The sequence below is a fragment of the Bos grunniens genome, chromosome 25 (genome assembly GCF_055505025.1).
Source record: "Bos grunniens cultivar Pamir isolate PY7600 chromosome 25, Bosgru_T2T1.0, whole genome shotgun sequence".
Taxonomy (NCBI): Eukaryota; Metazoa; Chordata; class Mammalia; order Artiodactyla; family Bovidae; genus Bos; species Bos grunniens.
The window spans coordinates 8,578,410-8,600,290 of record NC_141189.1 but is presented as its reverse complement, the minus strand read 5'-3'; the positions used below and the strand labels follow the sequence as shown (position 1 = coordinate 8,600,290).

General features: G+C 52.4%; 3 protein-coding genes across 48 annotated transcripts in view; 1 reads left to right on the top strand and 2 right to left on the bottom strand.

The window, feature by feature from the left end:
- POR (cytochrome p450 oxidoreductase) overlaps nucleotides 1-1,512 on the top strand; it is a 66,733-nt gene extending 65,221 nt beyond the window's left edge. For all 9 annotated transcript variants that reach the window (XM_086374433.1, XM_086374432.1, XM_086374431.1 and 6 more), the window contains 3 exons: nucleotides 19-164; nucleotides 242-327; nucleotides 1,021-1,512. In XM_086374433.1, coding sequence (XP_086230559.1) covers nucleotides 19-164; nucleotides 242-327; nucleotides 1,021-1,165 — 377 coding nt within the window. In that variant the 3' untranslated portion in view covers nucleotides 1,166-1,512. The remainder of the gene's footprint in view (nucleotides 1-18; nucleotides 165-241; nucleotides 328-1,020) is intronic.
- A 153-nt stretch (nucleotides 1,513-1,665) lies between these two features.
- TMEM120A (transmembrane protein 120A) lies at nucleotides 1,666-7,141 on the bottom strand. 2 transcript variants are annotated; one of them, XM_086374438.1, is made up of 12 exons: nucleotides 6,965-7,141; nucleotides 5,184-5,302; nucleotides 4,855-4,971; nucleotides 3,460-3,519; nucleotides 3,175-3,270; nucleotides 3,004-3,093; nucleotides 2,743-2,808; nucleotides 2,580-2,641; nucleotides 2,383-2,475; nucleotides 2,226-2,290; nucleotides 2,082-2,150; nucleotides 1,666-2,004 (listed from the first exon to the last, which is right to left on the bottom strand). In XM_086374438.1, the coding sequence occupies exons 1-12, from the start codon at nucleotides 7,043-7,045 to the stop codon at nucleotides 1,891-1,893; spliced, it is 1,032 nt and encodes a 343-aa protein (XP_086230564.1). In that variant the 5' UTR covers nucleotides 7,046-7,141; the 3' UTR covers nucleotides 1,666-1,890. The 2 variants fall into 2 exon arrangements, with proteins under 2 accessions (XP_086230564.1, XP_086230565.1); XM_086374439.1 differs by lacking the exons at nucleotides 4,855-4,971; nucleotides 5,184-5,302; nucleotides 6,965-7,141 and adding an exon at nucleotides 4,156-4,417.
- Nucleotides 7,142-10,402: 3,261 nt separating this feature from the next.
- The window catches only part of STYXL1 (serine/threonine/tyrosine interacting like 1), a 32,755-nt gene continuing 21,276 nt past the window's right edge, over nucleotides 10,403-21,881 (bottom strand). For 18 of the 37 annotated variants that reach the window (XM_086374445.1, XM_086374468.1, XM_086374450.1 and 15 more), the window contains 4 exons: nucleotides 20,606-20,751; nucleotides 17,763-17,860; nucleotides 17,099-17,211; nucleotides 10,403-10,645 (listed from right to left, as the gene is read on the bottom strand). In XM_086374445.1, coding sequence (XP_086230571.1) covers nucleotides 10,514-10,645; nucleotides 17,099-17,211; nucleotides 17,763-17,860; nucleotides 20,606-20,751 — 489 coding nt within the window. In that variant the 3' untranslated portion in view covers nucleotides 10,403-10,513. Of the gene's footprint in view, nucleotides 10,646-11,385; nucleotides 13,119-17,098; nucleotides 17,212-17,762; nucleotides 17,861-19,510; nucleotides 19,568-20,605; nucleotides 20,752-21,881 lie in introns of all 37 variants that reach the window. The other 19 variants (XM_086374443.1, XM_086374440.1, XM_086374446.1 and 16 more) reach the window with 3 other exon arrangements.

Sequence of the window (21,881 nt, the reverse complement as noted above, 5' to 3'; positions counted from 1 at the left end):
TGGCCACCCTCGCCCCAGGCAAGGAGGTGGGCGAGACGCTGCTCTACTACGGCTGCCGGCGCTCTGACGAGGACTACCTGTACCGCGAGGAGCTGGCCGGTTTCCACAAGGACGGCGCCCTCACCCAGCTCAACGTGGCCTTCTCTCGGGAGCAGCCGCAGAAGGTGAGGCCGGGGGCAGGCCCTGGGGTGGTGGGGTGCAGGGGGCGACCGGCCTCCCTCACAGGCAGCCCCGCCCTCAGGTATACGTGCAGCACTTACTCAAGAAGGACAAGGAGCACCTGTGGAAACTCATCCACGAGGGGGGCGCCCACATCTACGTGTGCGGGTGAGTGGAGGGTGGGCGCCTGAGGGGGGCAGGAGGGGTGAGTGGGGCGGATGGGGGGGGTGAGTGGGGCGGATGGGGGGGAGGGGGCAGAGGGGGGGTGGGGGGCAGGAGGGGTGAGTGGGGCAGAGGAGGGGGTGAGTGGGGTGGATTGGGGGTGAGTGGGGCGGATGGGGGGGTGAGTGGGGCGGATGGGGGGGAGGGGGCAGAGGAGGGGGTGTGGGGGCAGGAGGGGTGAGTGGGGCGGATGGGGGGGTGAGTGGGGCGGATGGGGGGGTGAGGGGGCAGAGGAGGGGGTGGGGGGCAGGAGGGGTGAGTGGGGCAGAGGAGGGGGTGAGTGGGGTGGATTGGGGGTGAGTGGGGGGGTGAGGGGGCAGAGGAGGGGGTGACGGGGGCAGGGGAGTGAGGGGGCAGGAGGGGGTGGGGGGCAGAGACATGGGGTGAGGGAGGCCGGGGGTGATGGGGGGCAGAAGAGGGGTGAGGGGGGCAGAGATGGGGGGTGAGAGGGGCAGGAGGGGAGGTGAGTGGGGCAGGAGGGGGTGAGGGGGGCAGAGGCCGGGGGGTGAGTGGGGGGTGTGAGTGGGGCGGGGGGTGGGTGGAGCAGACGAGGGGTGGTGTGTGCAGCAGAGGCCGGGGTTGGGGGCTGGCCTGCCCGTGGAGGGCCCTCCCCCAGTGCCGCCTCCCTTCTGCGCGCAGGGACGCTCGGAACATGGCGAGGGACGTGCAGAACACCTTCTACGACATCGTGGCCGAGCAGGGGGCCATGGAGCACGCCCAGGCCGTGGACTACGTCAAGAAGCTGATGACCAAGGGCCGCTACTCCCTGGACGTATGGAGCTAGGCCGCCCCCCTGCTCCGCCGCTCATGCCCTACAGACTTTCCTCCCCATCATGTAATCTCGCGCCTCACTCCCTTCTGCTGGGTCTCCTGGGTGGCTCTGCCGGGTGTGGCCCCGGAGGCAGGCCCAGGACAGAGGCTGCTCCCAGCCCAAGCCGTGCCCTCCAGTCAGCCCAGGGGGCGCGGCCGAGGGTCACGGGCTGAGGTGTGTGAGTGCCTCGGGACCCTCAGTGGCTGAACACAGGGGTCCGCCTCTCAGCTGATGAGGCCTGGCCCCTTCCTGTGATTTTCGATGAGTGTAAATAATTTTAAATAACCTCTGGCCCTTGGAATAAAGTTCTGTTTTCTGTATTTGCCCGGCAGTGCTTGCACAGATCTGAGGCCTCCACCTGGGTCTCCTTAGCTCAGACCCCAGAGACACCTCGGGGGCCCCCAGGTCCCGAGTGGTGGCGGGACAGGCCCCCCAAGCCCATCTCACCCACAGGAGCACACACACAGGCTCTCTGAGCTGTCTTCCTTTATTCAGGCCACTGGTGCCCAGCTCCCAGGGGCGGGGACACAGGCCCAGGTCCTCCTCTCCAGCAACGCCTTCAGGGCCCACAGAGCCCACAAAACCCAGGGGAGGGCAGATGAGACCCTCTCGGACACGGGGAGCCCCCACCCCCTCCACACAGAGGTTCAAAAGCCCGTTCCGGGCCGGGGGTGCTGTTGGGCAGGGAGGGCCCAGCCTCATTCTTTCTTGCTCCCATGCAGCTGGTTGTGGAATTTCTGGTGCACGACCCGCAGGGTGGTGAAGAAATTGCCAAGGAAGAGGAGGAGGAAGGGGAAGCCGCACATGAGCACCTGGGGGAGCAATCGGGGTCAGGATGGGAGCCGGGCCAGCCCTTCCTGCATCCTCCCCAGGCGGGGGCCCGGCTCACCTGCCACTCCTTGCACTCGGGGTCCCGGGCCAGGTTGAACAACGTCAGCGCGTTAAAAAGCTGCCAGAACTGGGAGGGAGGGGGCTCTTACACACGGTCCCTGCTCGAGACAGCCAGGTGGACGGGGGCTCGGGTACAACTTACGTGTCCGAAAAAGAGGAAGGGCAGCAGGAAGGTGAGGCCCCGCCACATCCAGGACTGGAAGCCCTCTGCAGGAGCACAGCGGGGCAGAGAGGACCCGTCACTCAGAGCCCGGGCCAGAGGCAAGGACGGCAGGGTAGGGCAGCCTCGTCTGACTCACCCACAGTGAGGTCCATGGTGTGCCGCTCGCCCAGGGCACGCAGGCGGTACAGACAGCCGCTCTGGTAGTAATACTGGAGGAACTGCACGAAACCTGGCGGGGGGCGGGGCGTCAGGACTGGGCCGCAGCCCCAAGCCCGGGCCTGCCCTTCCTTGGGGACGAGTCCTAAGCAGAGCTGGGACCTCAGAGACACTCACTCTGGTACATGGAGAAGGACAGGAACTGGTTCCGGAACTTCTGGTACATGAGGCCGTCGGGCCTGAGAGCAGAGAGCAGAGGGCAGGGTGGGGGCTCAGGGACGCCCCCCTTCTCCCTGCCCCTCGCTCCCCCGAGGCCCGGGGACCAAGCCGACCCGCTCACCATGTCAGCATGACTCCCGACAGGAACGTGGACACGTAGTGATGGAAGACCCACCAGCCTTTGATCCTGCGTGAGGGAGCCGCCGTCACCCCTGTCCCCTCAGCCCCAGGATCAGGGCTCGGGGGGCAGGAAGCGGGGCTGCAGTGGGCAGGAGCCAGTACCCCCTGCTTCTCAGCCATGGCTCCCCCACTGCCCCCCACTTTGCAGGGCAGCTCCAGGGGCGCCCCCCCACCCTGGGGGCGGGGCCCCGTCCTCGCCCACCGGGAGCCGTTGTTGATGAGGATGCTCTCACGGATGGTCAGGGTGCAGTAATACCAGACCAGCAGGAAGTTGAAGGCAGCGTCTGTCACCCTGTGGGCAGGGGTGCGGAGGGTGGGTGCTGGCGCCTGGAGAGGGTCCGGGAGGCCAGCCCCGCCCCCACAGGACACCCACCTGGAGTTGAGGAGGAAGCGGCAGGTGAAGGAGATGAGAATGAGGATGATGGTGAGGTAGAGCTTGAACTTCTCGTACTCGTCTTTGTAGGCAAACCTGGGGGGACACACTCGTGGGACAGGCTGGGGTGCTGGCGGGGCCCCGCCAGGCCTCCCGATGGGCTGCCTGGGGTGCCATCGGGCAGTGGCCCCCGAGCCCCAGGCTCAGCCAGGGAGGCTGGGGCAGGCTGGAAGGGGCCCCAGGGCGGGAGGTTGCAGGGGGAGGAGTGTGGCGACCACAAATTACTTAGCCTGCTTGCTCAGGAGTGTCACGTTGACGTTGCCCAGAACCAGGCTCAGATACAACCTGGGGAAGGAGAGTAGCCTTCAGCCCCAAGCCCACTGCAGCCACCCACACCCGCGACCCCACCGTGACCTCCTGCCAACCCCGAAGGGTGCCATCACCCACCCCATCCAAGCTCCTCTCATCTGAGAGTCACAGCCGTGTACTGAGCAGCGGCACCCGTATGGGCTCCTGTTCACACGCAAGCCCGAGGCCCGGGCTCACGGTGGTTCAGGGACCAGCCTGAGGCCGCGGAGAGGTTACAGGGCACAGCGGGGACTGGGACTGGAGGCCAGGCTGCCTCTCCGCCTCGCTGCGAGCTCCTCCCTCTCCCATTCCCAGTGGCGCCCTGGCCAACCCTCCCCCAAACCCTCCACCCTGTCACCTTCAGGCAGGTGACATTATCCCTGCTGCCTCCCCACCCTCCTCTCTGGACGCCCCTCCTCCCAGACCACCCCTTCCCACCACCCCAGGGACTTCCCTCCAGTGCACACTGCACCCCTCCTGGGTCTCACCCTCTGCAGGCCCCATCACTGAGCAGGTAGAGATGCTCAAGCCCTTCCTGTGTACAAACTCGCACACCCAAACAGAAGGACCCCTTAACCCTCACGACAAGCTCTAGTTACTGGTTTCCAGGCACTGGTTTCTCCTTCCACTCACCTCCAAGCTTCACAAGCGTGGCCTAAACCTGGCTGTCTCCTCGGCTCTCTGTCATCCCCAATATCACCTTTCCAGCCCCACCTCCTGGAAGCGGTTCTCTCCAAGGTCACCCGGACTTCCAGGAAACATTCCCCTTCAGTGTTACCTCTGTCCGGCCCCCACCGTGCCCCCGGGGGGGCCATCTGATCTCAGGCTGCGGGCCACTCCCTCCCCTGCCTTCTGGGACAGGCTTTCTCCCCGCAGTCTCTCTGCTGGACTGTTTTCCCCGAGCCCCGGATCTAAATGCATAACTGAGCTGTCGCTCTCTCCTGCCCACTGGGCCAGAGGGGAGCGCCACAGGCTGGCTCCTGAGCTGGTCTCTCTGCAACCTTTCGCCTCCTACCCTATGCTCTGGACATGACACCTGCTGTTTGCACCTCTCCAGGTCTGGCCGGCCACCTCCTCTATCCTTCATGACGCAGCCCAGGGGTCACCTACCCCAAGAGGCTGTCTCTGGCCTCCCAAGCGGTGAGGCACCCCTGTCTGTGGTCTCCCCGATTCTCTGTACGTCCCGCACAAAGCGCCCATCATCACAGTGAGCTGTCACAGTCACTGAGGCTGTCCCTGAGGGATGACCGGGTCTGACGGCCCCCTTGGGTCCAGGAAACCAAGCAGAGGGAGACAGGGCTGTGAGCCGAGCTTGGGGGAGGGGTGGCTCACCCATTCTTCTTGGGCAAGTAGGCCTCCATATCGAAAAAGAGGCCCTGTCGCTCCTTGATCTGGTTTTCCAACTCCTGCGCGGCTTCCTCGGCCTCTGACGGGAGGGAGGGTTTGCATCTGCAGGTGGGGCCGCAGAAGCCAGAGTCAGAACACCCGACCCCTGGGAGGCAGGGGAGCAGACGCAGCCCAGAGAGGGGAGAAGCCGTGCCCAGGGGCACCTCGGAGTCAGCGCCAGCTCCCTACCCCATCAGGCCCAACACCCACCCCCGGTCCACAGCCAGGGGTATGAGAAGGGAGGGCGGGGAGCATGTAGGGGGACAGGTCCTAACTTCCTCAGGACAAGGGCCAGCTCCTGGAGCCTCTTCTTCTGCCGAGTGATGGAGCTAGTACAGCTGTTCTGCAGCTTGGTCAGCTCCTCCAGCTTCAGGCGGTACAGCCGGTGGGTCTCCTGGGGACCAGGGAGGGGGAAGGCTCAGGCTGGCTAGGGGACCCCCGAGCCAGAGCCTGCTGGGAAGGGGGTGGGGCACGGATTCGCCCAGGGCTTCCCCAGGAGGGTCTCAGCAGGAAAGGAGGCAGCCAGCTGAGCCAGCCTCAGGAATGCCCCGAGGGTCCTCTCTCTCCAAGGCAGGCAAGGAGATGGGGCTCTTCTGGCAAACCCAGGAGCCCCCCCCAGCACCTAGCCCCCAGAAACAGACACGTTCTCGGAAGGTTTTCTTAGTCTCAGCCCATCTACTAGTTGCTCGCACCCCTCTCTGCCCATCCTGAGTCTGCATTCTAAGCCCACACGGATCCACAGTCTGGACCAAGCAGGCAGCCTAAAGCCATCCATGGCCTTCTCAGAGCCTCCCGTCCAGACAGCCTGCAAGGGAGAGGGAAGCTGAAGTTGTCCAAGATAAGTGCTGCTCTGGCACTCCCAGCATCTTCCTCCCGGGTTAAAGGTCACCAGGCTTCAGCCCTTGGGCCTTTTGCTGTTAGACCATTCCTCTACCCTTCCCCCCAGCACCTTTGGCCCAGGGCTTCCCAGAGCACTTTGCCCCCTGGGGTGAGTCTCGAGAAGGAGCAGCCTGGAGATGGGGGGCAAGGGGCAGTGTGAGGAAGGTCAGGCAGGGGCTGAGGCCAGGACAGTGGTGCCCAGGCTCGGGAGCCTGGGTCTCCCCTGCTCAGGGCCCTGGGGAGACGCACGAATGATAGCGGCTTGGCCAGGACAGGCCAGGGGGCAGTCTGGCTCAATGTGGACAGGAAAGGGCTGGCACCAGTCCAAGAGAGGCACAGGCCTGATCAAGTGCCCAGCTGGCCTGGGCTCTACCCTGGCTAGGGTTTGTTTCTCACGCTCAAGGAGGGGCCACCTCGGCCTACCCCCAGCCACCACACTCCCCTGTCCGCCTGTCCACAGAACAGCACAGCGGCCCATAGCAGCCAGATCCAGACAATACCCACCCCCGCTATGCCAGGCTTCCACTGGTCTCAGAGAGACTCCCACCCCTGTCACACCCATAAGTCTCTTGGCTGGGCCCCGCCCACCCACTTTCCCCTCACTCTCTGCAGCAGCCACGTGGTCCTGTGTGGTTGGAAGCTGTCCTGCACCCAGGACCGGCCTCGCCCCCATCCAGGGACTTCACCTAAATCCCACTTCTCCGGACCGAGGCCACGCGGCCTCCCGTCCTGCTCCCCAGCCACATTCAGCCCAGACCGCCCGGCCCGAGGGAGGGGAAGGCCGGCCCGGCCAGCGCCCATGGCGCGTTTGCTCAGTGATTGACCCAAGACTGGCCCTGGTTAGCTCGGATTCTCCTGGGAGGGGACTAGGTCGGAGCCGGGGCCTCTTTCCGAGATCTTCACGAGAGACCGGAGGTCTGCCCTGGTCAGTAGGGTCACTCCGGTGTCGCGGCGACTGCGCGGGCGAAAGATACCACCGCCGGACATTGATTTGAGGCCGAAAGGAGGGTCCAACCGGGGACACCGGGACCCAGGGCCTCGCCGCCGTCGGGAGCAACACCAGGGTCCCCCACCCTGACCCCGAGCTTTCCGCAGCCCGACCCGGGGCTACCTGACCCTTGACTCCGAGCCAGACAGACATGGCTCGGAACCAATGGGAGCCCGCCTTGGCGCTCACCTGGATGCCGTGGAAGTCCTGCTGCAGCTCCTCCCAGTCCCGCAGGCAGTCGCCCAGCGGGCCCGGAGGCGGGGGATGCATTGCGGCCGGGCCGCGGGCCGGAGGAGCCAAGAGTCGAGGACAGCACCGCAACCCCGGCCGGCCCGAGGCACCTCCGCCTCCGCCGCCTCCGCCCCCGTCCGCTTCCGGGCTCGCGCCGCCGCTACCACCAATGGGGAAAAGCCTGGGGCCGCGAGCCCGCTGGCCCCGCCCCCCGCCAGAGCCAATCCGGGGCCGGGCTGGGCCTGGGGCGGGGCCACAGGGTCCGAGAGCCGCTGGCCCGGCCGCTGTAGCGTGGAGGGCGGCTCTACGCGGGATGCCAATTGCGTGGTGCTGCCAGCAGTGTCCCTGCCGGTCACTCTGGGAGTAAACCAAGGCCCAGGGAGGGGGCATCCTGCCTCAAACACTTTCCGCCTGGGGAAGCTGCTCTTTGGCAGGGAGGCAATTCTGAGCCTCTTCTCTTGCTTGGATTTTTACGAGGACCTCTTTATGTCTCCCTGTCTCCAGGTTCACCGCTACTGCCCCTTCACACAGACACCAGGCTACCCTGCCTAAAACCAATCCCTATCGTGTCCCTGCTGAAAACTTGCCGGTGTCTCTGCCCTGCTTACCAGGAGGTGCCTAAGCCACAGATCTGCAGCCATCCCAGGCTCCGCTCCAGTTCAAGTGCTCACTAAAGCCTATACTGCCTGAAAAGCCCTTCAGTTCAGTTCAGTCGCTCAGTCGTGTCCGACTCTTCGCGACCCCATGAATCCCAGTACGCCAGGCCTCCCTGTCCATCACCAACTCCCGGAGTTCACTCAGACTCATGTCCATCGAGTCAGTGATGCCATCCAGCCATCTCATCTTCTGTCGTCCCCTTCTCCTCCTGCCCCCAATCCCTCCCAGCATCACAGTCTTTTCCAATGAATCAACTCTTCGCATGAGGTGGCCAAAGTACTGGAGTTTCAGCTTCAGCATCATTCCTTCCAAAGAAATCCCAGGGCTGATCTCCTTCAGAATGGACTGGGTGGATCTCCTTGCAGTCCAAGGGACTCTCAAGAGTCTTCTCCAACACCACAGTTCAAAAGCATCAATTCTTCGGCGCTCAGCTTTCTTCACAGTCCAACTCTCACATCCATACATGACCAATGGAAAAACCATAGCCTTTACTAGATGGACCTTTGTTGGCAAAGTAATGTCTCTGCTTTTCCATATGCTATCTAGGTTGGTCATAACCTTCCTTCCAAGGAGTGTCTTTTAATTTCATGGCTGCAGTCACCATCTGCAGTGATTTTGGAGCCCAGAAAAATAAAGTCTGACACTGTTTCCACTATTTCCCCATCTATTTCCCATGAAGTGATGGGACTGGATGCCATGATCTTCGTTTTCTGAATGTTGAGTTTTAAGCCAACTTTTTCACTCTCCACTTTTACTTTCGTCAAGAGGCTTTTTAGTTCCTCTTCATTTTCTGCCATAAGGGTGGTGTCATCTGCATATCTGAGGTTATTGATATTTCTCCCGGCAATCTTGATTCCAGCTTGTGCTTCTTCCAGCCCAGCGTTTCTCATGATGTACTCTGCATGTAAGTTAAACAAACAGGGTGACAATATACAGCCTTGACATACTCCTTTTCCTATTTGGAACCAGTCTGTTGTTCCATGGCCAGTTCTAACTGTTGCTTCCTGACCTGCATACAAATTTCTCAAGAAGCAGGTCAGGTGGTCTGGTACTCCCATCTCTTTCAGAATTTTCCACAGTTTATTGTGATGCACACAGTCAAAAGCTTTGGCATAGTCAATAAAGCAGAAATAGATGTTTTTCTGGAACTCTCTTGCTTTTTCCATGATCCAGTGGATGTTGGCAATTTGATCTCTGGTTCCTCTGCCTTTTCTAAAACCAGCTTGAACATCAGGAATTTCATGGTTCACGTATTGCTGAAGCCTGGCTTGGAGAATTTTGAGCATTACTTTACTAGCATGTGAGTTACCCCTGGGCAAAAAGCCACTGCTTGAGGGCATAGGCTTCTGTTGGGGTGGAGTGGGGAGGGGGTGCGGGGGTGCTCCTCCAACCCTCTGTAGAGTCCTAGCAGGCAACATAGCGTTCACCTGTATGCCTCGACCCTGTCCAGGTGGTGGAAACATTTGCTGAACGACCGTGGACAGACATGTTAAAATTCTCCATCAGTCCCCTGGTCCCTTGACTCCAGGCTTTTTCGGTGGGTGCTGCTGCCCTCACTTAGAAGCACATTTCTGAGGAAAACTCCCTTTAAGACCTGAGGAATTTCTAGAAACCCTGGCACGGGGTTGGAATGGAAACAGTGAGAGACTTTATTTTGGGGGGCTTCAAAATCACTGCAGATGGTGACTGCAGCTATGAAATTAAAAGACGCTTGCTCCTTGGAAGAAAAGCTATTACCAACCTAGAAAGCATATTAAAAAGCAGAGAGATTACTTTGCCAACAAAGGTCCATCTAGTCAAAGCTATGGTTTTTCCAGTAGTCATGTATGGATGTGAAAGTTGGACTATAAAGAAAGCTGAGCACAAAACTGATGCTTTTGAACTGTGGTGTTGGAGAAAACTCTTGAGAGTCCCTTGGACTACAGGGAGATCCAACCAGTCAATCCTAAAGGAAATCAGTCCTGAATATTCACTGGAATGACTGATGCTGAAGCTGAAGTTATAATATTTTGGCCACCTGATGCGAAGAACTGACTCATTTGAAAAGACCCTGATGCTGGGAAAGACTGAAGGCAGGAGGAGAAGAGAACAACAGAGGATGAGATGGTTGGATGGCCTTACCGACTCAATGGACAGGAGTTTGAACAAGCTCTGGGAGTTGGTGATGGACAGAGAAAGCTGGCGTGTTGCAGTCCACAGAGTCTCAAAGAGTTGGACAGGACTGAGCGACTGAACTGAACTGGCGTGGGGGATGGGAGGGTGGGAATCTCTTCGTGGTGAACACAGCCAGGCAAAAATGAGTGGGGAGCAACAAAAGGAAAGATCCAGCCCACAAGCAATGGACCAGTGGGAGCACCGAGGAGTGCTGGAGATGAGGCAAGGAGATGCCCTTGTGCCACGAGTCTCTCAAAGCTATGAAGCCTAGCACCTGAGCCAAGGCTGGGCTTGGCATCTCTGGGGCTGGGGATCTCCGCCGGTTGGTGGGCATTTTGACATCCCCTGAGAAAAACACGAGGCTGGAGGAAGACTTGGAGCTCCCCTGGGGCAGCCTCCCAAGGGACCACATTATGGGAGACAGGAGGGGCAGCTGCTCTGGCAGCCAGATGCTCCTCCCAAGGCAGCCTCGGGAGTGCAGTGGGCGTGATCCAGACACCCAAGGGATGGGTTCTTGCTGAGTGTGAACACCTGCTATGTGGCACCAATGAGGAACCCGGGAAGAACCACGGCAGGAGGCTGGCACGAGGCTCCAGGCAGCAAAGGCCTTCTTATTCCTCGGTTACACACCCTGGCCCACTACCCACAAAAAGCCCCCAAGTCAGGTTCTTCTGGCCCCATAGCTGGACCACAGAATCAGTAGGGTGGATTCTGGATGTCCGTGACGATGTCTCCGAGGACAACCTTCTCCCACTCTGACAGCTGAGCCACCAAAGCGCGATTTGGACGCATGTTGTTTTTACACTTCTTGAGGTAGGCCCAGGACTTCTGTGAACCGAGGAGAGAAAAGCAGACTTCAGGGTTGGACCTGGGCCCCTTCCACCTTGAAGAGAGCCAGCTCAGGGGGGACAAGAGACACTTGCCCAGGGGCCAGCAGCAGAGCTTAAGGGCAGGACAAAGAAACAGCAGCAGCCTGCGGTTAACAGACTAGGGTGAAGGAGTCAAAGAGCTGGCTCTGCCTTGGGCAAGCCCCTCTGCACCTCTGCTACTGAACACAGAGACAGAAGTCACTCTTCTGTCAGATGGCTCCTGTGAAGGCTGAGAAAACATGGGAAACCTACTGTGGACGAGGAAGCACCATGCCCATGCCTGCCACTCAGCGCTGCCTCAAAAAGATTTGCACTGGATTTCCCTGGTGGTCCAGTAGTTAAGAATCCTCCTGCCAAGGCAGGGACACGGGTTTGACCTCTGGTCCCAGAAGATTCCACATGCCTCAAAGCAACAAAGCCAGTGCACCACAGCTACTGAAGCCTGTGTGCCCCAGAGCCCATCTGCAGCAACATAAGAAGCCCCCGTGGTGAGAAGCCCACCCATGCACCACAGCCAAGAGTGAGCCCCACTCGCCACATGTAGAGAAGGCCCTCAGGTAGCAACAAAGATCCAGCACGGCCAGAAAGAATCAGATCAGATCAGTCGCTCAGCCATGTCTGACTCTTTGCGACCCCATGAATCGCAGCACGCCAGGCCTCCCTGTCCATCACCAGCTCCCGGAGTTCACCCAGACTCACGTCCATCGAGTCAGTGATGCCATCCAGCCATCTCATCCTCTGTTGTCCCCTTCTCCTCCTGCCCTCAATCCCTCCCAGCATCAGGGTCTTTTCCAGTGAGTCAACTCTTTGCATCAGGTGGCCAAAGTATTGGAGTTTCAGTCTCAGCATCAGTCCTTCCAATGAACACCCAGGACTGATCTCCTTTAGGATGGACTGGCTGGATCTCCTTGCAGTCCAAGGGACTTGCAAGATTCTTCCCTAGGACCACAGTTCAAAAGCATCAATTCACTGGCGCTCAGCTTTCTTCACAGTCCAACTCTCACATCCATACGAGACCACAGGAAAAACCATAGCCTTGACTAGATGGACCTTTGTTGGCAAAGTAATGTCTCTGCTTTTCAATATGCTATCTAGGTTGGTCATAACTTTCCTTCCAAGGAGTGAGCGTCTTCTAATTTCATGGCTGCAGTCACCATCTGCAGTGATTTGGGAGCCCCGAAAAATAAAGTCTGACACTGTTTCCACTGTTTCCCCATCTATTTCCCATGAAGTGATGGGACCAGATGCCATGATCTTCGTTTTCTGAATGTTGAGCTTTAAGCCAACTTTTTCACTCTCCACTTTCACCTTCATCAAGAGGTTTTTTAGTTCCTCTTCACTTTCTGCCATAAGGGTGGTGTCATCTGCATATCTGAGGTTATTGATATTTCTCCCGGCAATCTTGATTCCGGCTTGTGTTTCTTCCAGTCCAGCGTTTCTCATGATGTACTCTGCATATAAGTTAAACAAACAGGGTGACAATATACAGCCTTGACGTACTCCTTTTCCTATTTGGAACCAGTCTGTTGTTCCATGGCCAGTTCTAACTGTTGCTTCCTGACCTGCATACAAATTTCTCAAGAGGCAGGTCAGGTGGTCTGGTATTCCCATCTCTTTCAGAATTTTCCACAGTTATTGTGATCCACACAGTCAAAGACTTTGGCATAGTCAATAAAGCAGAAATAGATGTTTTTCTGGAACTCTCTTGCTTTTTCCATGATCCAGAGGATGTTGGCAATTTGATCTTTGGTTCCTCTGCCTTTTCTAAAACCAGCTTGAACATCAGGAAGTTCACGTTCACATGTTGCTGAAGCCTGGCTTGGAGAATTTTGAGCATTACTTTACTAGCGTGTGAGATGAGTGCAATTGTGCGGTAGTTTGAGCATTCTTTGGCATTGCCTTTCTTTGGGATTGGAATGAAAACTGACCTTTTCCAGTCCTGTGGCCACTGCTGAGTTTTCCAAATTTGCTGGCATATTGAGTATAGCACTTTCACAGCATCATCTTTCAGGATTTGGAATAGCTCAACTGGAATTCTATCACCTCCACTAGCTTTGTTCGTAGTGATGCTTTCTAAGGCCCACTTGACTTCACATTCCAGGATGTCTGGCTCTAGGTGAGTGATCACAGCATCGTGATTATCTGGGTCGTGAAGATCTTTTTTATACAGTTCTTCTGTGTATTCTTGCCATCTCTTCTTAATATCTTCTGCTTCTGTTAGGTCCATACCATTTCTGTCCTTTATTGAGCCCATCTTTGCATGAAATATTCCTTTGGTATCTCTGATTTTCTTGAAGAGATCTCTAGTCTTTCCCATTCTGTTGTTTTCCTCTATTTCTTTGCATTGATCTCTGAAGAAGGCTTTCTTATCTCTTCTTGCTATTCTTTGGAACTCTGCATTCAGATGTTTATATCTTTCCTTTTCTCCTTTGCTTTTTGCAGAGAGAATATAAATAAATAAAAACAAAGGTTTGCATCGGAAGTGGGTAAATGAATGGCAAGAGGAAGAGAACTTGGGCAAATTCTCTGAAGAAGGAAAACTGAAGAAGGAAAACAAATTCATTCACGTGCCCATCCCCAAATACAGAAAAGGTTATCACATGAAGGAAGGTCATCAGCTCGTCTCCATCTGATGGAGGAAAAAGGAAAAAGTGGTGCCTCAGCAGACTGTGGAACAGAAGGAAACTCTCTCAACATAACAAAGGTCACATATTAAACAGTTCACATCATACTCAGTGGTCAAAGACTGAAAGCTTTTCCTGTGAGACTAAGGGGAACAAGGCAAGGATGCCCACTTCCACCACTTCTATTCAACATTGTACTGGAAGTCCTCGCTGGGGCAATTAGGAAAAAAGAAAAGAAAAGGCGTCCAAATTGGAAAATATGAAGTTTTGCAGCTGTTTGCAGCTGATATGAACTTAAGGATCTCATATGTAGAAAACCTTAAAGAGTAAATATAAAAAAAAAAAAAAAAAACTAGAACTGTTAGGATGTAACAAAGTCGCAGGATACAAAATCAGTTGTGTATCTAACAATGAACAATCTGAAAAGGAAGTTAGGAAAATTTCACTTATGCTAGCATCAAAAGAATAAAATTCTTAGGAACAGGGATCAAAATGAGCAGGGGGTGGAAGAAAGGAAGAAGCTTCCAGAAGGTTGGGTAGTGGGGAGTCAGTGAGTGAGTGGGCTTCAAAGCAGAGTGGAAGGCTTTGTGGCAGAAGTTACTAAGGGGAAATGTTGAGAAAATATGAGGAAGGTGGGAGAAGACAGAATAAGGTGTTCTCATCACAAGTAGGGAGATGAGTGCTGTTCTGGTATGAAGAGTAGACTTGGGGAACTGGAATCCCTAATCTGCCACAGGGCCCAAAATTAACCTTTTAGAAGCCAGATGGCCCAGGGCAAAGTTGTACAAATGGTAACCATGTGTTAACATATCTGGAGAACCTGGTAATAAAAAGCATGTTCACATAGTTTGCATTTGCCTCTTAAAAAAAAAACTCTCAAAAATGTGTGTATCAAGGGGAGGTACCTCAACATAATAAAGACCACACACTACAAGCTGACAGCTAACATCATACTCAACAGTGAAAAGCTGAAAGCTTTTCTCTAAGATCAGAAACAAGACAAGGATGCCTACTCTTACCACGTTTATTCAACATAGTTTTGCAAGTCCTAGACAGAGTAAGAAAAAGACATCTAAATTGGAAAGGGAGAAGCAAAACTGTCTCTCTTGGCATACAACATATTATATATAAAAACCCCAAAGACTTCACAAAGACACTGTTAGAATGAATAAACAAAGCAGCAAAGTTATAGGATACAAAATCAATATACAAAAATCAGCTATGTTTCAACATGCTGATAAAAAACCATCAGAAAGAGAAATTAAGAAAATACTTCCAATTGTGTCAAAAGGGTAAAATACCTAGAAATAAATTTAACCAAGGAGATGAACAACTTGTACACTGAAAACTATGACAATGATGAAAGAAATTAAAGACACCAGTGAACAGAAAGATATCCCATGCTCATGGATTGGAGGAATACTGTTAGAATATCCATACCCCCCAAAGCAATCTACAAACTGAACACAAACCCTATCAAAATCCCAATGGTATCTTTCAGAGAAATAGAACAAACAATCCTAAAATTTGTATGGAACAAGACTTCAAATAGCCAGGGCAATCCTGAGGAAGAAGAACAAAGCTGGAGGCATCATACTTCCTGGTTTCAAACTATATTGCAAAGCTATAGTAAAAAAAACAGTATGGTATTGGCATAAAATATAGACGCATATATCAGTGGATCAGAAGAGAAACCCCAGAAATAAGCCCATACATATATGGTCAATTTAGGATAAAGAAGCTAATAATATACAATGATGAAAGACTGGTCTCTTCAATAAGTAGTGCTGGAAAACTGGACAGCCACATGCAAAAGAATGAAACTGGTGGGAATTCCCTTGCAGTCCAGTGGTTAGGACTCTTTGCTTCCATTGCCGGGGGCCCAAGTTCAATCCCTGGTCAGGGAACTAAGATCCTACAAGCCATGCAGCCAAAGGGAAAAAAAAAAGAATGAAATGGGACCACTATCTTACACCATACACAAAAGTCAATTCAAAGTGGATTAAAGGCTCGAATAGAAGACCTGAAACCATTAAACTCCTAGAAGAAAACATAGGCAGTAAACTCCTTGACATCAGTTTGGTGATGACTTTTACGAATTGACACCCAAAGCAAACAAAAGCAAAAATAAACAAGTGGGACTACATCAAACTAAAAAGCTTCTGCACAACAAAGAAAACCATCAGCAAATTAAAAAGGCAATCTGGACTTCCTCAGTGGTCCAGTGGTTAAGGCTCCACACTTCATTGCAGTAGGCACACGTTCAATCCCTGGTGGGGGAACTGAGATCCTGCATGCCGTGCAGTGCAGTCAGAAAAAAAAAAAAAAGATTACAAAGAAGCCTGTATATTGTCACCTTGCTTATTTAACTTATATGCAGAGTATATCATGAGAAATGCTGGACTGGATGAAGCACAAGCTGGAATCAAGATTGCAGGGAGAAATATCAATAACCTCAGATATGCAGATGACAACACCCTTATGGCAGAAAGTGAAGAGGAACTAAAGAGCTTCTTAATGAAAGTGAAAGAGGAGAGTGAAAAAACTGGCTTAAAACTCAACATTCAAACAACTAAGATCATGGCATCCAGTCCCATCACTTCATGGCAAATAGATGGGGAAACAATGGAAGCAGTGACAGACTTTATTTGGGGGCCTCCCAAATCACTGCAGATGGTGACTGCAGCTATGAGATTAAAAGACGCTTGCTCCTTGGAAGAAAACTTATGACCAACCTAGACAGCATATTAAAAAGCAAAGACATTACTTTACTGACAAAGATCTGTCTAGTCAAAGTTACGGTTTTTCCAGTAGTCACATATGGATGTGAGAATTGGACCATAAAGAAAGTTGAGCACCAAAGAATTGATGCTTTTGAACTGTGGTGTTGGAGAAGACTCTTGAGAGTCCCTTGGACTGCAAGGAGATCCAACCAGTCCATCCCAAAGGAAATCAGTCTTGAAAATTCATTGGAATGACTGATGCTGAAGCTTAAGTTCTAATACTTTGGCCACCTGATGCGAAGAACTGACTCATTTGAAAAGACCCTGATGCTGGGAAAGGTTGAAGGCAGGAGGAGAACGGGACAACAGAGGATGAGATGATTGGATGGCATCACTGACTTGATGGACATGAGTTTGAGCAAGCTCCGGGAGTTGGTGATGGACAGGGAGGCCTGGTGTGCTGTGGTTCATGGGGTCTCAAAGAGTCAGACACGACTGAGTGACTGAACTGAACAGAGAAGGAAAAGGCAACCTAAGAAGTGGGAGAAAATATTTGCAAATCATATAACTGATAATGGGTTAATACTCAAAGTACATAAAGAAGTCATACAACTCAACAGCAAAAAAAAAAAAAAAGAAAAAAGAAAGAAACTAACAAAAAAAGTCCAAAGAATCTGATTTTTAAAAGGGCTAAGATTCTGAATAGATATTTTTCCAAAGAAGACATACAGATGGCCAACAGGTACATTGCAGCAGCCAAAACGCACCTCCCTTGGAAAGCCCTGAGCAAACACTAGCAGAGAGCTGGGCAGCACTAGGGGCGGTGCAGGTGGTCCTGATGGCCACAGCCTTGCCCAGCCTGCGTCCCAGGCCTGCCCCAGGTGCCCAGCCTCAGGCCTCTAGCCCAGCTCTTGGCACCCTGTCCTTGGGCGTGGTATATTAGGTAAAGCCCTTGACCCTTCCCTCTCAACTCCTCACCGTCAGGTAAGGTCCTGAGGCAGTGTTGGGGAGCCATTCCTTTGAGGTGCAGTTCTGACCTGACCTCCTGGACCAGGCAATACGTACCTTCAGGGTCTGCCCATTCCAATGCATAAGGTAGGCCAGGATGGCCGCACAGCTGCGGCTGATGCCCAAGGTGGAAAAGACCAGGATGACGGAGTTGAGCTCCAGGTGAATATCTGGAGAGGGAAGGAAAGGTGGAAGGCTGTGCGTGGCTTCCTTCCCTGAGGATCCAGAAGACGCCTGGCCTCAGTGGATCCAAGAGTAGGTTCAGAACCAGCACACCACGGTTTAGGCGGGTCATGTGACAGCTCTCGGATACTGTTTCGTTGCCTGGCAGATGATGTGTTTAGCATCATCATAGAAAGGCCTTCTCTGAGCTATCCGTGCTTCCCTCCCAGGAAGGTCGGCCACTGGCTGACTTCCCAGGTGGGGATGGAAGGACCATCCCCACAGGCACCTGGGTGCTGACAGAGGCTGTGTAGCCTGATGTGAACCACAACCAGTGAGCACTGGCTGTGGGGCTTGGGCACGCGAAGCCACCGTTTCCTCATCCGGAACATGTGCTAGCGGTGCACTGCCTGCCTCATGAGGTTTTGCACCGTGCTTAGCCCTGCCCCTTTTCTCCTGCGAGCTGGGAGTCACCGTCAGTAATAGGAACAAGGTGCCATGGACCCCTCTGCTCCCTAGGCACAGGCCAGTTGGGGCCTAGTTGAAGAATGCCCCTTACCAATGAAGTGACAGAGGTGGCGTAAAAAGGGTGTAATGTTTGCTTCCAGGGAATCTTCTATCTGGATGTGCAGAAGCTTGTCGGCGTCACCTACAAAACTAAACAAAAGAAAAGCATGTAATCGGGCAGATTCGCCCAGAGCCTGGCTGTAGTGTCCCTTCATCCACAGCAACAGGACCATAAGGGGAGGATGCTGAGCAGGGGGATGGGGGTAGATAAATGATCCCCTCTCAGAAGAAGAGCGCCTGCCTCAGAGGGGTGCTGTGCAGATTAAATCAACTCATCTATGTACGGCATTTAGCAATCTGCTTGACACATGCAGTACTCAATAAACGGGATATTATTATTATCGACCAAACCTGGTGCTTTCCTGGAACACAGTGCAGATGGTGAGGATGGAAATATGTAATGAGTCTGCCATGTTAAATGGAGGAAGCAAGACTGACAGAGAGTCAATTAACAAGACTGACGGAGAGTGGAGGGGCTCCTGTTTTAGATAGGGTGGTCAGGGAAGGCTTTCCTGAGGAGGTGATATTGGGAAGAGGTTTAAAGGAGGTGATGGGACAAGCCAGGCGGTTATCTGAGCAAAGAGTGTTCCAGGTAGAGGAGAATCCAAGTGCAAAAGCTCCAAGGGCCAGGATATTTAGTATGCTTGAGAAACATCAGGGAGATCGGAGTGGCTAAAGCTTTATGAACAAGGGAGAGAGAAGAGGGAGATGAGGCATGAGGCACATTCCCTGAGAAGATGCCTGCACGGAGCTTGGCACAATGCCCAGTGTGCAGTGAGCACTTGGTAAATGTTATTTATGAAGAATACAGCTTGCTGGGCATTCGCCGTGGCATGCAGAAAGGTGCAGTAGATTCAAGAATGAAAATATTCTGGTTTAGTTTCTTCATGAGCATCTGCTGTGACAAATACAAGCACGATTCACCATGCATGCATGCATTCATTCATTCTGTCCCTCCATCCTTCCTGTCCCCTTCCTCTCTTGCTCCCTCCCCACCCGACCACCCACCCACCACCCACTCATCCATCTATCCCCCATCATCCGTTCTTTCCCCAGACACTCGCTCAATGCCTATAGTGTGCCAGACCTTGAGCTGGACCCTAGTGGACACAAGATGAATCAAATAGGGCCTCTCCCAGCTTCAGGGAGCTCTCACCCTGATGGGAGAGGTATGCACACAAACACATGGCTAATCCAATCGGCTAGGCTTGAGGATAAAGACCTACACATGCTGCTGAAGAGGAGGGGCAGGGAGCTGGGGAAAGCCTAACATGGAGGAGACATGGATGGAGGAGGTTGAAGGATACAAGGTTAACATATAAAAATCAACTGGATTTCCATATACTAGCAACAATCAGAAATTTAAATGTTATTTATTTATTTCGCTGCACCGTGTAGCCTGCGAGATAGTTCCCTCCCCGGGGACTGAGCCCAGGCCCTAGGAATGAAAGTGCCACGTCCTACCCGCTGGGCCACCGGGGAATTCACATGACTGTTGGCAGGATTCAGTTTCTCACGGGCTCTTGGACTGAGGGCCTCGGCTCATCACTAGCTGTTGGCTGAAAGCCATCAGGCCCTTGCCATGCAGACCTGTCTCCAGAGGACAGCTGACAGCATGGTAGCTGACTCCCTTCAGGGTGAGTGAGCATGGAGCGGTAAGACAGACGGCACGGTCTTTCTGTGACCCAATTTCAGAAGTGCCCGCCCATCACTTTTGCTTTAGCCCATCCATTAGCGTACCTCAGTAAGTCCAGCCCAAATGCTGTGAACGGTAGGCGGGGGGAAGCACCAGGGAGACTGCAAAGACATATTCCACATTTCCCTTTTGTTGATTTCTGTTGAGTCAGTCGTCAGTCTGATTACTGTTCCTTTGAAAGTCATGTCTTACTTATCTGCTTCTTTTCACCTCTCTCTCTCTCGTTCTCAGCAGTCTCATTAAGTACCTTGATGTGACTTTCTTTAGATTTATTGATTTTCATATAGTAATTTTTATTACCAGATGCCTCACCGAATTCTTATGTTATATAAATTCCCTCTGAGCTGAATTTTATTAGCTTTTGATTAGGAACTAGAGGAAGTAGAGGCCTTGGTGATCATGACTGGACATAGCTGAGAAGACACAGGCTGACAAGCAAGGCTGTAAAGAACTTTCCTGCTCCATGAACAATGGTGAGTGTGTGTGTGTGTGTGTGTGTGTGTGTGTGTCCCTAGCACCAGGGAAAATCTGAGGCATAACAGTTGCTGTATCCAATGTTTGTGTCTTCCCAAAATTTATATGTTGAACCCTGCCCTTGTAAAAGGGACCCCTAGAGAGCTTTGCCCCTTCCGCCAAGTGAGGACACAGCAAGAAGAGTTCATCTGTGAACCAACAGCAAGCCTTCGTCAGACACGGAATCTGCCAGTGCCTCCATCTTGGACTTCCCAGCCTCCACACCATGAGAAACCCCATTGTTCATAAGCCACTGGTCTGCAGTATTCTGTTACAGCAGCCCAGATGGACTAAGAGAAGGGTTACTTCTCAGAGGGCCTGAGACAAGAAAAGCAGGGTAAACCAGGATTATTTTGCATCAGAATGTCAAAGCACCAAAAAAGCATTACTTTTGGTGAGATTTAAGTATGGGGAGTGGGGCAAGTGTAGGGTCTCAGTCTGGGGCAGAGGATGCTATGCTTATGCCGGGAAGTCAAGAGCAGGCTAGGAATAGATGAACAACGCAGATCCCATTCCGGTGTGTACTGGTTTCTAAAAGCCCTTTCAATCCTATCAGTGCATGACACTAGAAGGCTGATATAAATAAATAATACTAATATAAAAAAAACAATGGTATTTCTACTTACAATGGCCCTGTCTCCATGGAGATGTTGACATGTGCGCTGATTTTCAAATCCTTTTGAATTTTAGGGTCGCAGGCTTGCTTGAAATTTCCCAGGTAGATCCTGCCTGGCATTATCTCAATAGGGTATGGCTGGAAGGCATCCAGTTCCTGAGGACGGGATGGAGAAAGCCTGCTGTGATAACAATCCCCAGAGAAGAAGCTGTTTTTGTTTTGTCTCTTGAGATGCAGCTCAGCAAACAAGCTTAGAAAGGCAAACTGGGATAGTGAATGAGACTAACCAAATGTTCATTGCAGCACTATTTACGTAGCCAGGACGTGGAAGCAACCTAACCGTCCAACATCAGGGGAATGGATAAAGAAGATGTGGTACATATATACAATGGAATGTTACTCGGCCATACAAAAGAATGAAGTAACGCTGTTTGCAGCAACAATGGATGGACCTAGAAATTATTATAACTAAGTGAAATAAGTCAGACAGAGACAGACAGACACTGTATGGTATCATTTATATGTGGGATCTTAAAAATATGATACAAAAAAACACAAAAGAAAAAAGAAAACACACACACACAAAAACATGTGATACAAATGAACTTACTTACAAGACAAAAACAGACCCACAGACTTTGAAAACAAACTTATGGTTATCGAAAGGGAAAGATGTAGGGGGAGGGATAAATTAGGAGTTTGGGATTAACATACACACACTACAATATATAAAACAGATCATCAACAAGGACCTACTGAATAGCACAGGGAACTCTACTCAGTATTCTATAATAACCTATACGGGGAAAGACTCTGAAAACGAGTGGATCTATGTACACACACAGCTGAGCCAGTTTGCTGTACCCCTTTAACTAATACCACATGGTAAAGCAACTACATCCCAATATAAAATACAATTTAATTTTAAAAAATTATGTCAAAAAAATTAAAAACAAAACTACCATTTGATCCAGCAATCCCACTTTTGGTATATATTTGAAGGAAATGAAATGACCATCTTAAAGATAGATCTGCACCCCACATGATCATTTGAGCATTATTCACAAAAGAGACAGAAATGACCTAGAAGTCCATCAATGGATGAATGGATAAAGAAAATATGGCATGTATATACAATGGAATGCTGTTCAGCCATAAAAAGGAAGGAAATCTTGTCATTTGTGACCACATGAATGGAATTTGAGGGCACTGTCCTGAGTGAATAAGTAAAAAAAAAAAAAAAACATTGCATGATCTCATTCACATGTGAAACTCTGAAAAAGCAA

Coding starts and splice junctions, on each gene's coding strand:
- TMEM120A (XM_086374438.1), bottom strand. CDS start 7,045: ATGCATCCCCCGCCTCCGGGCCCGCTGGGCGACTGCCTGCGGGACTGG. Junction 4,972..5,183: donor CTGGCCCTTGTCCTGAGGAA/GTTAGGACCTGT, acceptor CCCCACCTGCAG/ATGCAAACCCTCCCTCCCGT. Junction 3,271..3,459: donor CTCCTGAGCAAGCAGGCTAA/GTAATTTGTGGT, acceptor GTGTCCCCCCAG/GTTTGCCTACAAAGACGAGT.